Source organism: Lipotes vexillifer, unplaced genomic scaffold (genome assembly GCF_000442215.2).
Source record: "Lipotes vexillifer unplaced genomic scaffold, Lipotes_vexillifer_v1.1 scaffold498, whole genome shotgun sequence".
NCBI lineage: Eukaryota > Metazoa > Chordata > Mammalia > Artiodactyla > Lipotidae > Lipotes > Lipotes vexillifer.
This window is the reverse complement of record NW_006793744.1, coordinates 1,774,143-1,791,115: the sequence shown is the minus strand read 5'-3', so window position 1 is coordinate 1,791,115 and position 16,973 is coordinate 1,774,143. Positions and strand designations below refer to the sequence as shown.

At 43.7% G+C, this 16,973-nt stretch overlaps 1 protein-coding gene across 1 annotated transcript in view; it reads right to left on the bottom strand.

Moving 5' to 3' along the window:
- The window catches only part of TMEM131L (transmembrane 131 like), a 170,769-nt gene that overhangs the window by 13,663 nt on the left and 140,133 nt on the right, over positions 1-16,973 (bottom strand). Inside the window, exons 26-28 of the mRNA XM_007466718.1 lie at positions 11,437-11,585; positions 3,317-3,441; positions 465-631 (exon numbers count right to left, since the gene is read on the bottom strand). Of these exons, the coding sequence (XP_007466780.1) occupies positions 465-631; positions 3,317-3,441; positions 11,437-11,585 (441 nt within the window). The remainder of the gene's footprint in view (positions 1-464; positions 632-3,316; positions 3,442-11,436; positions 11,586-16,973) is intronic.

Genomic DNA, 16,973 nt, shown 5'->3' with positions numbered 1-16,973 from the left:
CCCCCACCCAAGTACTTTCCTCTCCTGCCACCCTCCACCCCTCCCTGGACCCAGCCCTGGTGCCCCCAGGTCACTGGCCGGCAGCCCTCGGCGGAGCAGCAGCCTGGCTCTGCAGGAACCACCTGGCGCAGGGGTGTGAGAACGGCCACTGTTCTCCCCTGGCTTTCCCCTACCCCACTCTTTCACCAAGGGAGTCCTGTCCTGAGCAATCACCCACGGTTGTTCAGCCGTCTGCATGACACAGTCGAGAATGGCCAGATTTTAGAGGAGTGGGAGGTAGGAGGGGCAACCCTACGGGCCTGCCCAGGCTCAGAAGAATCGCAGCCTACTGTCTCATCCAGACAGCTTTCCATTCAGGCTTGAGTGAAGTGATTATCTCTCACACTGGGCACTTCCCCGAGGAACTAACAATCAACAACAATCCCAACAGAAGCACTGTTTTGTAGCTCCATGCGGTTCCATACCTGCCTCTCCCTGCGAGGCAGGTAAGCTGCTTCCAATGCCAGCATCTGTTTTACATGCTTCCCCAGGGTTTTCCTGGATACACCAGCTCCTTAAGTCGATGTCACTGCTCAGCTCAGACCTTTCAAATTCACTGCACACCAGCTTTAATTCACTCTGTTCCGAAGGCCTGGAAGAGCCACAAAAAAATCATGTCTGCATTTTATCGTGCATACACACATACCTGCTTTCCTTGAGATTTAGCAGAGGTGAAAATGTGAATCTGGGACAACTTGAGCCCTCTTCTCTCTGGGTCTGCTGGGAGAAGACGATAAGTAAGGGAGAGAGATTAGGAAGAACAAGTTTTTGCTGTTTTAGAACGAGAATTAAGTTGGAGCTCATTTAATTTCTTCATATTTTACAGTGAGAGGAGTAAAACTCCACAGGTTAAGTGAGTCCCCCAAGGTCAACTGGTAAGTGGCAGGTGCAGGACCAGAACCCATGACTCTCTGTATGTCTTCCTTGGTTTTCGTGTAAAACATGACTCTCAGTAGATGAACCTGCTCCTTGGCGTCTGGGGGAAGGTCTAAGCGTTAACTGAAATCTTTTCTCATTCATTCATTTAGCAAACATTTGTGGAGTGACGACCATGAGCCACGTACTGTTAGGAAAGGTGTGGCGTCTACAAAGAAGAATGAAGTTCTTCCCCTAAGGAGTTCACAGTCCAACACTTATATCTCTCTAACTAGACTATGAACTTGAGGGAAAACCTGTAATACAGCTTTGTAAATGGAGACACAGAAATGTGTCAGAGAAAGCTACGTGAAGACCTAGGTGATTATTTCACACAGTCCAACTTCCGTACCTCATGTCACATCTGTAGGAGGACAGGTGTGAGATGAAGCCGATGGTCTCATAAGTTTGTGACCACTCAGGGTAAAGAGTATAGAGACAGAGTATAGAGACAGATTGGCAACAGACAGTCCAACAACCACCACCTACGTAAGCATCATGTTCTCAAAACATTCTGATTACCTACAAGCTACTTGGAAGTTATTCTTTAACAACGTAATTTGTTTCTTTAGCATGTCAGAAATCTGCTTTCAAAAATATACTGTAACATTTAATTGGCGAAATTCCACCCTAATTTTATATCTTTCTATATGTCTACATCAGAAAAACATGCCACTTTAAAGTGACCATATAAGTCCATCAAATTTTTATGAAAATACAAGGTGTGACTTTCCTTTCTATAGGAGACCACATTGCAGCTTTCAAATAATTTAGCCCAGGGCTTCCCTGGTGGCGCAGTGGTTGAGAGTCCACCTGCCGATGCAGGGGATGCGGGTTCGTGCCCCGTTCCAGGAAGATCCCACATACCGCGGAGCAGCTGGGCCCGTGAGCCATGGCCACTGAGCCTGCGCATCCAGAGCCTGTGCTCCGCAATGGGAGAGGCCACAAAAGTGAAAGGTCCGCATACCGCAAAGAATAATAATAATAATAATTTAGCCTAAATAAGAATAATTACCCATTAGTAAGTAGTATTTAATAATTTAATAATTACCCATCAACAATCTAATAATGCGTATCTTTCCTTTTTCCTGTTTGCATTTTGCTGATTGCAGGACACAGATCTAGAGCTTGAAGGCCCCCTGGGGTCGCCTGGCCCTCCGCCAGCAGAATAGGACATTCGGGGAAGGGGGGCACGTGTTACAGGGCTGAATCCCAGGGTCCGAGCTCCCGATTGCAAAGGTGGAAGACATTGTAAGTAGCGTGTTACGTGCCTCCATGCGGGGGTCCTGGCCACCACGTGGGCGGTTCTGCCACAGTTCCCTCCCAACCACAAGAGCAACCACTACAGGAGGGTGGAGTCCCTTCCCCACGCAAATCTGGAACTGCTAGAGAACAAATCTGACAGCAACACATTTAAGAACCTAGCTGAGCTCACAAGAAAGAGAAACCCCAGATGCCAGTGCTCAAAGGAAGAAAAGCCGGAGCGGAGGGGCAAGGTAAGAGGAAACAGGCTCCGAAGCCCACTCGGGACAGGAATCAGGGAGCTCGTCAGCGCGAGGGCCACCTGAGAGGCTCCCCAGGGACCAGGGCGGAGGGCGCAGGGGCACGGGTCTGCCAGAGGCACTCCGTATGTGACGTCAGAATGGATGCGCTACTGACCTGGTGGGAAAAAATTCTCGAGCTATGGAATTTCTGTAAAATTAGGCTTGGAGAGCTACTTCTGGGAACACAGACACATGGGATCCGCACGAACACGTCAGCACCTTCATTTTACAGGTTAGAAAAGAAGCAAGGTTTCCCAAGGAGGCTGCCTGACTGCCTGGGGTCATGTCTGGCTCTGCCCCCCGACCACCTCTGGGGCTTCAGGCAAACTTCGCAGTTATCTATCTGCAGCTCACTTCCCACAGCGGAAGAACCTACCTTCTGCTGGACGATCAATCGGGGCAAAGATTCTATGCGTGGGGACTATTCCCTTGCATTATCGGGACCCCAGACGGCCAGGGTCAAGCTGGGACCGTGGGCCTGCCTGTGCCCAGAGGTCCTCTACCACCTGCTCCACCACGCCCCTGGTGTGGAGGGATGGCTATGCTTTTTCCCTAAAACCTGCTATAGCTTTTTACATTTTATTAAGTAAAATTTTAAAATTTTGCTCATCTTAAGGGGTTTTCAACAAAATAAATAAAAACATAACCAGAAGATGTTACTTTTAAGAATATATCTTTATCTCAAAACACAAACATCTACACTCTCACATTATCTGTATCCAACGTAACAAAAATAAGATGGAAACATAATAGCTAAATGTAAAATTATAGAGTAAATAATAGATGGAAAATTTAAAGGGACTGTAAAAATCACACACCTCAAGACCTGGGCAGCACCCCTTTTCTTGTTTTTTCTACATGCTCGATTTTTATTCCAATTTAAATTTTGTAAGTTTCCTTCTTTTTTCTCCTGAAGCCTCTTCTTCCTATAAGGATCTTCCTGCTAAAGAGGAAAAAGAAAACTTTTAGTAAGGGTTTCAACCTACTAACACAAATAAAACCTGTGTATGGTTTTTTCTTTTAACTTTTGAAGACCAACTCCATCTGAATTCAGAACATTCCAGCACTAGTGAAAACAGACATACATTTCTCAATCTCTAGTCTGTTTTCATTTCCCTTCTTTCTCTACCTCCCCTCAGCCTCTGCAAAAAGAAAAAAAAAAAAACCAACGCCTATAAAATTTCTAAGGGGCTGAAAAGGAAAAACATCTGTTAGTAATTTATGGTCAGCTTGCTGTTAACCTCAGCAGCAATAAATCCTCCGACCTTCACCTGTTTATTTGGTATGTGCAATTCACATGAATTACTACTGAAGAAAAATCGTGTAAAAACTCAACTGAGGAGTAATTTGTGTATTTATGTTTTTATTTGTTTATAGATGAACTTTAGGAGAACAGGCAAAACTCCAGAGAATGCTCCAAACTAGTTTAAGCTTTTCAAGTAAATAATGCCAAGAATATGCTTGATGTTTTTTCAATGTGGTTCTGAAAAACTTAATTTAGCATGAGACAGAAATATATTATATATAATATGTATGCATATATATATATACACATATAAATAAAAATTTTTTTAATTTGGGTTTTTCCCTCTTCTAAATGTTAGGCATGGTCTACTAACAGGCCCAAGGGGAGGGGGATTCCCTTTTTAAGTAGCTCATATGTCTAATGTCTACTAATACTTTCTCCTTTTCTTCCTTCCACCATGCTGCCCCTTTAAAGCAGAAGAAAAATAAAAGGTTTTAGATGCCTGCACATTACATGTCTGGGGTACTGAAAGCCTCATGCTTCCATCAAAGCAATATGCTCACTACAATAGACGAACACTAGAAATAAAATGATAGTTTAAGTGTACACGTGGTGGGATTATGGTATTTTTGCTTTCTTCTTTACACTCCTTTATTTTTTCTCCCAATATGTATTACCTTTTTTCTCATTCTGAAGGCATTTTAAAAACATGGTAAGTTAAACATACAAAGTCCTATCCTACAGGACCGTATGCTAATCGTTTAAGTTTGATGCTAAATAGACACATTAAAGATGTATGATCAGATGTGATCCAATGTTAAACATTAAATACAAACCACATTTATTCAAGTATTGCTCTCTGTGAATTTCCAACTTTTGCTGGCGGGGGAGGGGGGGAGAGTCTGCCCCTCCTCTGCCTCACTCTGTCCACTTAAGGGCCAAGAAAGGCTTTTCAACACAGCCAGTACCTGAACCTTTCTGTCCCTCCAGGGTCACCCACAAATAAAGGACCAGGCCCAAGTGGAGCCAGGAAGGGTGATCTGAGCAGGAGTCACTCAGGACGTGGCTGCCTTCTCAGCACAGCCTGGTTAGAATGGCATAACAGGCCACAAGAAGGGAGGCACTGGAGGGCTACACCCAGCGGGAACTTGGTGGTCAGAAGCATCGCCACCTACTGTGAGTATCGGAGAGTGAGTTTCAGAAGCACGGGGGACATGCTGGACAAGGAGGTGTGGATGGAGTGCTGGAGAAGCAGCACACACAGGAGGGCTGGGGAAGAGGGGCGTGTGTGTGTGTGTGTGTGTGTGTGTGCGTGCGTGTGTGTGTGTGTGTGTGACACAAAGAGAGACCGAGAGAGAAGCACGGGGCAGTGCAGAGGCATGGGGCTGGGGTCAGCTGGGGGAGGACAGGCCCACAGCGGATGCCGCAGGTGGGGCAGAGGGGAAAGCAACCTGAAAGCCAAAGCAACAGACTTGTCAGGAAACAGGAGGAAGAAGACAGGGGCAATCGGCTCTTTGTTTTCTGGTGGGGAGGTGCCACGTGTGACGAAGCAGGACTAGCCGGGATCGGAAAGGGTCCACGCAGACCTGAAATTAAGACCAGTCTCTGAGGCCAAACCACCTGGTCTGAACCTCACTCCGTGTGACAAGCTGATTCATCTTGGGCAAGTGACTTAGCCTCTCTTTGCCTCGGTTTCCCAGGTTTTCCAAAAGGCTGTTGTGAGGATTAAAGTACCTGACAGTAGTAAGCAGTTTACATAAGACTTAGCTATTAGCATCATCATTGTTGAATTATTTGAACGAAGTTCTCTGATCTCCCTGAATGAGGGACAATTTAACTGGCCGCAGGGTGGGGAAATAAGATTTCCTAAGCTTTAATAGTAAAAGAAAAGAAAGAAATCAAAGAGAAATCACAGATTGACTGCACAAAGGCATTCTTAAAGCCACTGTACATAAGTCAAAGCGAGTAAAAATAAGAGGGAAAGGGCAAACTAAGAAAAAAATCTGATACTATTTGATAGACAAAGAGCTAATACCTTCACCTATGTTCTCACAGAAAACAAGAAAAAAACACTAACACTCAATAGAAAAGTGGGTAAAGGACATGAAATGCAAATTCACAAAAGAAATAGAGAAGGCCAAAAACATGAAGAGTTCCTCCAAAATATTTAATAATAAAGTATGTTTTTAGGAGAGACCAATTACCTCATCTTTCCATTTTGGCTTTAAAAACACAAGTGTGTTGACACTGCGTGCTTATGCCTGCAAACACGAGGACAGGCTAGGGAAGCCACGTGTGGTACCACGTGTGTCTCTCAGCAGGGCAAGAGAAACCAGGTTAGACATTCACTTCTTAACTTAGAAAAAAAAAATATTTTTTTAAATGTCAGCAGCAGGATCGTGGATGAATGACTTTTTGCTTGCGTTTTTCAGAATTTTACAAAAAGTGAAGGAAAATGCTTACTTTTCCCTAGTAAGGGAGGCAAACTGAGATGAGAAACAAAACACAATCACTTAACTATCCCACTGACCAAGATTTTGCCAAAAAATGGTGCTGCTGAGACCAGAGTAACACAATGGCTGTCGTGCACAGTGCATGAGGGGAAACAGGGACCCTGCCTCCAGAGAGCGAGCTGGCGGCACACACCAGGGGCCCTAACAGTTGACACTCTAATTCTATTTTTAGAAACCTATAGCAAGGATGTACCAGATACACAGGCCAGACTTAGTTCATCATGCTATTATGAAAATAAAAAGTTGCAAACAACTTTAATGTCCAACTGCAGGGGAATGGTTTGGATTACGGCACAGTTAAATGATGGAATGTTATGTAACCACTGAAAACAAAGTTTCCCATTAATTTCTAACATGAGAAAATTCAGAATTACGACATTATAATAAAGCTCCATATACACAATAATAATTATCCCAAGTTTTTAAACACTTGCATAGAGAAGGAAGAGAATACAGAAAAATGCAAAAAGTGGTCCATTTTGGACAGATCTTGCCCTCCCTTATTTATGCTTCTGTAATAATCATGAATTCCTTTTCTAAGGGGGAAAAAAAAAAAGATCTGCTTACAAGAAAATAAACAGCCAGGGCTGGGATTAAAATTTAGTTTGCGGCTCCCAAATCTGGGCTTCAACCTCCTTTGCCAATAAATCTGGAGGAATGTTCCCCATGTGCTATAGACAGATCTGTACAATTTTCTAAGCTGCAAAGTCAGGCTCCAAGAATGTACAAGAAAAACAAACACAGCGCACTGCACTTGGGAATGTGTTTATTGAGAATGATTTTCTCCAAATGAACAATGAAATGGAAAGTACACTCAAGGTGGTTTAAAGAAGAGCCCACAAAACTGAGAGTGGCCCCCAGAGCCAGCAGAGAGGAAAGCCCACAGCTCCGCCCCCATCCTGCCCAGGTGACTACAAGCAACCTCGGAGCCCCAAGCACAGCCCAAGCCCCCAGACCCTCAGCCCTACTGCAGCCAAGCCCGCTGCCTGCACCCAGAGCAGACATCCGTCCCGCCCAGGATCACAGACCAGGAAGGGAAGGAGGAACCTACCCAAGCCCTGGGACCAAGGCCAAGAAGTGTCTGAGTGCCACGGACAGGGATCAAGACACGGCCCGTGCCCCCCTCAACCTGGTGTGAAGACACTGCCGGGGGCACCGGCACAGAGGGCAAGTCTGGACGGGAGCCAGGTGAGACTTCGGGGCTGGGGGACGTGTGAGGTGGGGGCACGGCACCCACACACGCGGAAGACAGTGCAGCATCCCCAGCCTGACCTCAGGGTCCCCTCCAGACAGCCCTGCACCGAGGGCCCTGCAGTGATCAGTTCCCACCTCTCCTCCCAGGACACATCTGGGAGGGGTCGGCACCACTCAGCTTCGGCTTCCACTTCATTGCCGGGCAGCACGGACGTCCCCGTTCCCAATGCGTCCAGTCTCTCCTCCCCCAGATCCAATGACTTGACTTCCGCTCCCGACTGCGTGCCCTGTCTCCATGGCCCAGCCGGCGTGCCTGCCCTCCATCACTACACCTGCTCCATCAAGCAGACTCAGGCCGCTGGTCTCCGCGCACATTTCAGAGAATTCACGTCACCCTTCAATTCTAAACTCCATGGGGACAACTCCCAAGTCCCAGGCCCGGGCCGGCCTCGCCATGGCAGCTCCGGCTCGGTATCTCCCATCTACCAGGCTCTGCCACGTCCAAGTCCAGCCAACCCCCTCTGTCGGCAATGACCACAGTCACACCTGTCACCTCTTTGATTCTTACTACTGGACAGTGCTTCACAAGTGCTGCTATTCTAACCACTTGTTATATTCACTCCTCCAGTCCTCACAAACCTATGAGGCAGAGATACTATTATTACCCTCATTTTTCAGATGAGGAAACTGAGATGTTGAGTAACTCGCCCAGTGTTACAGAGTAAGTGTCGAGCTGGGCTCACACCGGGCGCAAAGTCCATGCTGCTAACCACGAGGCACACGGCCCTGACAAACATTAAAATGCAGCCCCAATTCCCCATCTTTCAGTTACCCAGACTTAAAACCTTCAAGTTGCTTTTTGCAAATGGCTCTGCAAGCAAAGCCAGCGCCTCTCCTTTATGCAGCCAGGTGCTAAGAAGTCCTGCTGGTCTTCCTTCTACACTGTCTCCTACCTCCTCTTCCCGTCCTTCACCCCTGCTCCTGCCCAAACAGAATCTTGATTACATCACACCTCCCAGCAGAGAAGCAGCCTCCCGGTGAGAAGAGAGCTGGTATCCATTTCTGCCCTCCCCAACCCAGCCTCCAAAACACTAGGACCGATCCTTCAGAAATGCATTATTCACACATTCATTCAAGCACTCGCTAAACCACCACACTGGCTCTTTATAACAGGTGCCCTGCCCATCTCCATGAAACTGAATTGAAAGATACTCAATTACCACCTTCAAGAAGATCGCAGCCCACAGGTTGTTTTCCATTTCTTGTACACCCTCCTCTACCCGCCACCCCCTGCCCAGTTCAGGACCCTTCGATAGCATTCCATGATTTGCAGCAGGGTCCCCAAACTGGCCACCCTCAGGCCAAATCCTCCAAAAAGACTTTTTTGTTTGGACCAACGTGCTTGTAAAAATTTGATCCTGAAATTCCTGAGCAGGCAACCTTCCCTTCCTAGTGCTTGTGCTTACTTACTTCATCGTGTCTCCCACTGAGATCCAGGGACTAAAGTCTAAACTCTGAGTTGGCATACGAGGGCCTTGGCAAGCGGGCAGGACTCTGCCTCTGCCCTCCCCTTCCTTCCCCCTCCTGACTAAGCTCCTTCTCGGTCAGATGACTCCCTCACTGTTCCCCACCATGCCACGAGACCCGGTGGTGCCGGCTCTCTACACTCCCCCTGCACAAGTTCCTTCCTCCTCGGGGCTTCCCATGGCCCCTGCAAGCTAAGCTGACGTTCCCATCTCTGCAATCCCCTCTACTATGCACTGACTTTAGCACTTGACTACATGGAAATGTCTTTCTCGACAGACCACAAATTCCCGGTTTGGAATGTCTGCGATTTTCTTATTTGGTATCACTCTCATTCCATTTACTTAAATGAAAAATGCATGCTTTTTGTAGAGTTTAAGCAAAAATTGAGTAGCATAAAGAAGGAAAAAAGAAATCATGCAAAATCCCATCACTCAGAAATAAGCAGGTTCTCCCACTGATTATTTGGCAAACCTTATTCTTTAATGTGTCTTTTTAAGAACCTATACATACACAAGGATGGGAGGACAGATGATGGGAGAAATTTAGAACACCAGGACCTTGCATTATTTTTAAATACAAATTTATGGCTCAATTTTATTTGAACTTAGAAGAAAATGAAGTAGAACCAACGGAATGCCAACTTTCAATTCCTAAGGATCTTTCTAAGGTTAAGAAAAAGATGGTGAAAGATATTTTCGTAGGTTTTCACCCTTTTAAACTACTTGTTTCAGTTTTGCGCAGGATTGGCTAGTTACCAAGAAAGATAAAATTAAAACTTACTTTCACTTACCTTTCAGTCCCACCCTGTTTTTGCAGATTTTATTACTATTTTTGTTTTGTTAAAGTTTTAATATTTGCAATCTGTTTTGCAACCATAACTTCCCACTGTTTAACCAAAGTTCTAGATATAAAATGGACAGAAACCTCAAAAGACCTTTAACACAGCTTCCTCAAACTTCTATCCTGGTTGGCTAAATTTCACTAACTTCATTTTTCAAGGAAGGCTCCCAAGTTCATTTGAGTTTACAGATGAATGTCTGTTGCTTTCGTGCCTGAGTGCCAGCTTCACTGGACATAATGTTCGTGTTCACATTTTCATTCTCTCGAAGATACTGTTCCACTGTTCTCAGACATTAGATGTTTCTACAAAGTCTGAGGCAAGCCTAGGTGTGTCTTTCTTGATTTTCCTGCCTTTTCCGCACAATTCTTTAAGCTTTAAGTTCAACACCTTAACCAGGATGTGCCTATGTCCAATATCACACATCAGCTTTTCCTGGTGTACACAGTGTGCCTTTGGATCTTTAAATTCAGTTTTTCACTCACATTGGGAAATTTTTCTTCTATTACATCTCTGAATACTTTTCTGATCCACTGTTGGGCCATTTACTGACACAATCATTATTCTGATGTTGGACTGTTTTTGTCTTTGTCCCCTTATCTATCATCATCTTTTCTCCAAAATCTGCAGTCTCTTAAAATTTTTCCTCCACATTCACTCTGATTACCTCAAAGCCTTTCCTTCAGGTCAATAAGTCAATTTTTGGCCACTGAATAGGTAATGTACTGTCTACATTTATTGACTTAACTTTACAATATCTCTTCCAACCTCATCGTAGTATATTAATTTGCCTTTAAAAGCTAGAATTTTATTGAATTCATAGTCTATAGTGTGAAGTATTTTCAGAGTTCCCTTCAGGTCTCTGGATATGTTTTCATCTAGATTGGGATCTTGGTCTGTCTTCTGTACGTTCTACTCCTTTCCTTCAGTTTTTACTATAGTATATTTGAACAGTTGCAATGCTATTTTTTTTTCACTGTGCTTATGCTAATACACAGATAGCTCTGTCCTGTTGTGAAGTAGATAAATTCTCCGAAATCCCTTTCCCACCTTTATCTGGGAACTTTAGTTCCTATGAGATACAGGGCTGGGTTCTGCTTTCTAGACACTTTGCAGTGGCCTACACAGTGGGAAGGGAAAGAGCTGGCTGGGTCAGTGCACAAGCTTTGCCCTCTCTTCTGGGATTCTGTCACACCAGGGCCCATGCACTGAAGCTAGAAAGGCATCCCTCTCCTGTGGATCCTGGATAATGCTTCTAACTCAGCAAGATTTTGCCCTAAAAATGGATGTTGGGTAACAACTGGAGAGGCAAGATATGTGATCTGGTTCTACTCCACCATCTTTACCCAGGAGTTAATCCATTTGCTTAAGAACAGCTTCTCTTGAGAATAAAAGCTATCCGATATCACCAAAAATTGTTTTAGTATCTCCTGTATAATTAGAAGATAAATAAACTTTCTGAATACATGAACCTCACCAATTATCAATGTGGATTCAAATACATAACTATCCTCTTTGAAAAGTATGAAATACAGACGTACAGTTATTACATAGATATTTGCACTCTAAGTCCTAAACTTGGGTTTTGTTCTAATAGGCAAGAAAAAAAGGAATACAGACCTCGACTGAAGGTACGTCCTGCTTCTCAGAACATACGTCTTCTTTAGATGCTTTGTGAATCTTCTTTTCTGAAGCAGACTTTGTGTCAACCTTTTTCAAAGTTTCACAATTGTCTACTTCATTCTTGACAGGCACTTGCTGGTTATTCCCTTGAATAAATAAAAATGATTCAATTTCTAGCTAATTATTTCCATTCACATTCCCCATAGTTAAATCTTCTTCCTACACCAAACAATCTCATTTGATTTAATGAGATTTAGACTTAAGGACTGTTTTGACATCCACAATGCTCTAGAAATTTATTTTGCTTACAGGTGAAAATGTACTTATATTAAGAGTTTTACAAACAGTCGTTAAAAGAGGTCATGGGAAGAAAGAGCAGGGGCACACCATTATTCATAGCGGCACTATTCATGAAGGTCAAAAGGTAGAAACAACCCAAACGTGCATGGACGAATGGATGGATAAACAAAATGTGGTAAATACCATGGAACACCATTAGCCTTAAAAAGGAATGATTCACTGTGCTACAATGTGAATATAATTAGCATTACTGAACTGTACACACAAAAATGGTTAAGATGAGGAAAAAAAGGAATGAAGTTCCGACACATGACACCACATGGATGAACCTTGAAGACATTATACTGAGTGAAATAAGCCAGTCCCAAGACAAATATTGTGTGATCCTATTTCTTTGAGGGACCTAGAGTCATCAAATTCATGGAGATAAAAAGTAGAATGGTGGCTCCCAGGGGCTGGGGGGACGGAGTACGGGTAATTATTGCTTAATGGGTACGGAGTTTCTGTTTTGAGATGATGAAAAAGTTCTGGAAATGGATGACAGTGATGGGTTGTACAATGATGTAAATGTACTTAATGCCACTGAGCTTTACAATTTAAAATGGTAACTTTTAGGTTCTATATACTTTACCACATTTTTTTTTAAGTTAGGGGAGGGAGAGAGGGAGGTAAGATCTTGGGTTCTGGTCATGACTCAGACACTAATTAGTTTTACTAATCAGAAGTAAGTCTCTTAAGCTCCCTGAGCTCCAGTTTCCTTATTTATGAAATGCCAATACCACTTCCTCTGCCTACCCTGACTGACTGTTATGAAGATGCAACCAGAACAGACAGAAATATAAAGGGTCACCACCAATAGACACATGAACTGCTGGAGGGCAGAGCCTTCTCCTGCAGGAAACACCCACCTGCCCTGGGAACAGCACCCGCGGGGTGAGAACCAAGTGTGAGACAATCCTGCTGGCAAGGTCTGTACCGGCAGGAACCACATCTGAAACGTGACCTTTCCTTTGCTTTTTCAAGTGACTTCATTCCTAAGTGTATTTCTTCTTCTATCCTTGACTTTGACATATGGTCAAATAGACTTCAACCCCACCATAACTGGGCTCAGTGTTCTAACAGGAATCAGAAAGGATTTCAGTGCCTTCCCCTTTTTTCTTTAACTGAAAATCCCTTACGACACCTTGGCCATCTGAGAAAGTGTAGATGCCTACGGTGCAAATACATCACAGCAGAGCAGGCTGCCGGCTCCCATCCGGCCCTGCTGAGGGGCCTGGGGCTGCACGAGGCTCTCAACCCAAACGGGGTCAAACGCCCTCCAGACCCTGCAATCCTGAAGCTACAAATCAAGCTCACTCAAAGCAAGATGCATACATTTCAACAATGACGCTTAAAAGGTAAGCATTCTTTTATTTTGTTAACGGAAAATTATGTAATTACGTAGCTATAAAAATGCTGGGCAAGCATAAACTCCTCTGCAATACAGATTGGGTGTGAGACGCCCACAGAGGAAACCATCCAGGACCGTGAATGAGCCAGGAAAAAGCCAAGAGCAAGGGAGACAGGGGTCCAAACAGAAAAAGACATCATAAACAAAGACATCACTTCAGATTCAGGAAGCCATCAGTATGAACGGAATATAGATATTCTCCTCCAAAAATGTGTTGTGACTTTCCTAGGGTCTTAATTCATGAGAAAATGGTTTTCTTCAGGCCAAGAAAAGCACTAAAAGTATTAGTCATCAAAGTTTCTTAGGAAGGATCCAAATTTAATATCCAACACTAAACTACCCCCTAAAAAGGGATAAAGCACAGACTCTCCGAAAATTACTAATGCCTATTGTGGGGACCAAGAATTAGGACCAACAATAAAATGAATTCAAATTCAGCCTTTGAGAAATTCTATCACGACAATATTCAAGGATTCAGAAATACCGTGAGCATACACTTCATTTAAAAAATGGAGCCATCCCATGGCATCCTACTAAGCGTGCTTACTCACAGCATTATACGCTTTTCTGGCATTTATCTCACGGAGGAGGAGTATTTGAGCCACAAAGATAACAAAACAAATACAAGAACAGGAATAAGTTAACGGGCCAGAATCTTGCTTGGATTTCTACTGAATCAAATCTAATTGTATGATATATTTTGAGTAAACCACCAGATCTTCATTTCCAGTTACGAGCATCCGTGCAAATGAGATTATTTTTTGAATTTCTGCAAATATTAGTATTTCAGAAATTTTGGAGGTATCTATCTAATTCAGTGAAAACTTTCATGTGCTATTAATGTCAAGGTTTTACGGTATTATTAAATTTAAAAGTTCATTATCCTTTACATTATTATAAGCAGAAACAACGAAAAATGTGCTAACTATTCCTGAGGCCAGAAGCAATTTGCCTCTAGCCCTAATTCTAAATCTGTATTATTTTGATCATATAAGGAAAAAATAACAGTTATAAACATTTTGAAAAGAGACAAATTTCAAAAGATCACTTACATGACACATAAAGCCCTGCTGTTGTCAGAGCATCAAAAGACTCTGGACCATGTAACACATGCTTGGAAGGCGTCGCTGTTTCACGGTTGTTTGTGACAGGCTGATGCCAAAAAACAAGTGTGTGAAACAGAGCCCTGAAGAATCTGTCAAGAGACTGCATTTCTATCGGGAATTTTAATTTATGATTTACTACAGGCCTCTCAGGAGGAGGCAGGAGAAACAGCAGAAAAGGGGTGACACATTTTCTGTTATTCAGAAAACACTCTGTTTCTCCACAACAACAACGGTGAGCACGTAGCCAGAGCCATTAATGTACAGCCTGGAAGATTTCGTTCTCACACAAGAAGTTACCCTCAGAAAAAAAAACTGTCTTAGAATAAGAAAAGGCACAGTGCTTCAGGCACCTCCAGGAGTTCTGGAGAATTCGGGATGCCATTTCAGGCACTCTCGGGAGAAAGGCCACCTCCCCAGTCCCCTTTCCCAAAGGCAGTCCTGTCACTAGACGTGGTTCTAAGAACGTCTGTGTACTTTGGGAGAAACGGCTAGAATGTGGCAAAGACACTGACTGGTTTCAACTGAGTGAGTGGAAGTTCCCGAGGGGCCATCAGTTCAGCTCGCAAGACTGAAGCTGTTTTCTTCAGATTCTAGAAAGGATCTTAAGATGGAAACACAAAGTGAAATCCTTTTCAAAATAAGAAAAGAACTGATGCTCAAAGTTGGAAGTGAAAACTTGGAAGGTTCTTACATTTTTGGTTTTCTCATTCTTGAGTGTTCTTTACACCCTGTGACCCCCTCCCTGCCTGTCACCATCTGTCACCATTATTACAATGCTTTCCTTCAAATTCTGACAAAGGAACCCTGAACCCTCAATATGACCAAAAGACTCCATATCTTACCTTCAAACTACAATTTGCTTCCCCTAAATTTCTCAGTCCTTTCTTATTTTTAAAATTCTCAATTCTTTAAAATGTTTAAATTGTAAATTGATGGCAGGCCACTTGTTTAACAGTCAGAACCAAATACATGTCAGTGAATGGATTTCCCTGTGAGGAACCTCCTGCTGACACATTAATTCTGGAAAGAAATACAGGGCTGCAAATGAGCACCTTTGAATTTGCTGGTATGAACATGGTGGAAAGCCAAAGTTCTTTCATCAAATCTTATGTGATCTGACCAGCAATCACCCTGATACTGCTTAACACTGCTTAACAGGCTGACAAGTCAGCTAAAGAGCAGTTTTTTAAAAATTCTTGAAGTGAGAGATTGGTTTTCATTTAAAGCATCATAAGCGTACCAGTCATCTGTACAGGGAGGAAAGGTTCAGGGCGGGTTTGCCATCTACAATGATACAAGCAAACCCTATGTTTGTGGGCTCCCTTATTAAATTTACTCATACTTGCTGAAGTGTTATTAGATACTATATGGTCATCTAGGCTCAACTGCAGGCATTAAACAGCATGTACTGGACAAGAGTATCCAGGAGCACCAAGTCGAATCCTCTGACCCACCCTGGCACTACATGGCTGGTCCATGCCCTTCAAAGAGCTCTGATGCAGAAGGCCTTCCCATCCATCCACCCACAAGGCCACAGCCCTTGCATTCTGCAGGCACATCTACCCAGATGTCTGATGGATGCACTGGACCACAGAAGACGCACTTCTGGAGGAACAAGTCCCTCAAATAAGTCTGATTTTAAGTTTGTGTGAAGTCAGCCTATGTCAAATACTGTCCTCAGGCCTAAACGACACATGAAACAAGAGAAAAACCCAGCTAGACTCACTCCATAATTTCACCCTTTCACAAGAGTTTTGTAGTCTGGGCCCTAGACAGTGTCAGGACAGAAATGGATGAACAGACACCCCTCTGCCCCACCATCAACACCCTCAGACAAGGAATGCTGTGACTTCATGGAGATCTGGTAGAGGCTTCATCCAGGGGGCGCACTCACACACTGGGGGAGAGGCCGTGGGGATAGCTGGCCCTGCAAACAGGAGTCCTCTTCAAGCGTGTGCACTGCTGCCGGCGAAACGGCACCAACAGGGTGGAACAAGGGGCACTGGGAGTGATGCACAAATTGCCCAAACCATGTTCTACTCAGAGGACCCTGCCTTCCTTTTGAATTAGAAACATCCTTTGATGAAACATTTAAAATTCAGGTTGGTATTTTCCCTACTAAATGCACCAAGCTCATTAGAATCAGCCAATCTATTAATACAATCTTCTCTACAATACCAAGGAGTGAAAAATATGATGTTATTTATATTTAGATGTTTCAAATAAGATCAAAGGTAACTGATTCTTCCAGATTAAAAAGTGTCAAAAATTTGACTCTTAATGGGAGTAGAAATGTGCTTATCGAAATGGTCAGGATAAACACACAAAAATAAGCACAGGCTCTTATGCCAGAAGCCAGAGAGATCAGTTAAAGATTTAATGACAAATGTATGTGTAGGTAGGCTTCCTAGTCTAGTTTTGCTTGCATTTTTATTAACTGCATTTGCTACGAGAGAACATCTACCTTCTTTTAACCAAGGAACATGACCAGAGAAGAACCAGGGAGAAGGAGCATGCAATGGTGGCAGCTGTTACATACAGAGAGTTGGTAAGTTTTGTTCCATCAGAAACATGTCATAGGCTGATTGATTTTTGCAAACAGTCTGAAAAGCCAAGATAAAAGATACTTCGGGGGCTTCCCTGGTGGCGCAGTGGTTGAGAGTCCGCCTGCCGATGCA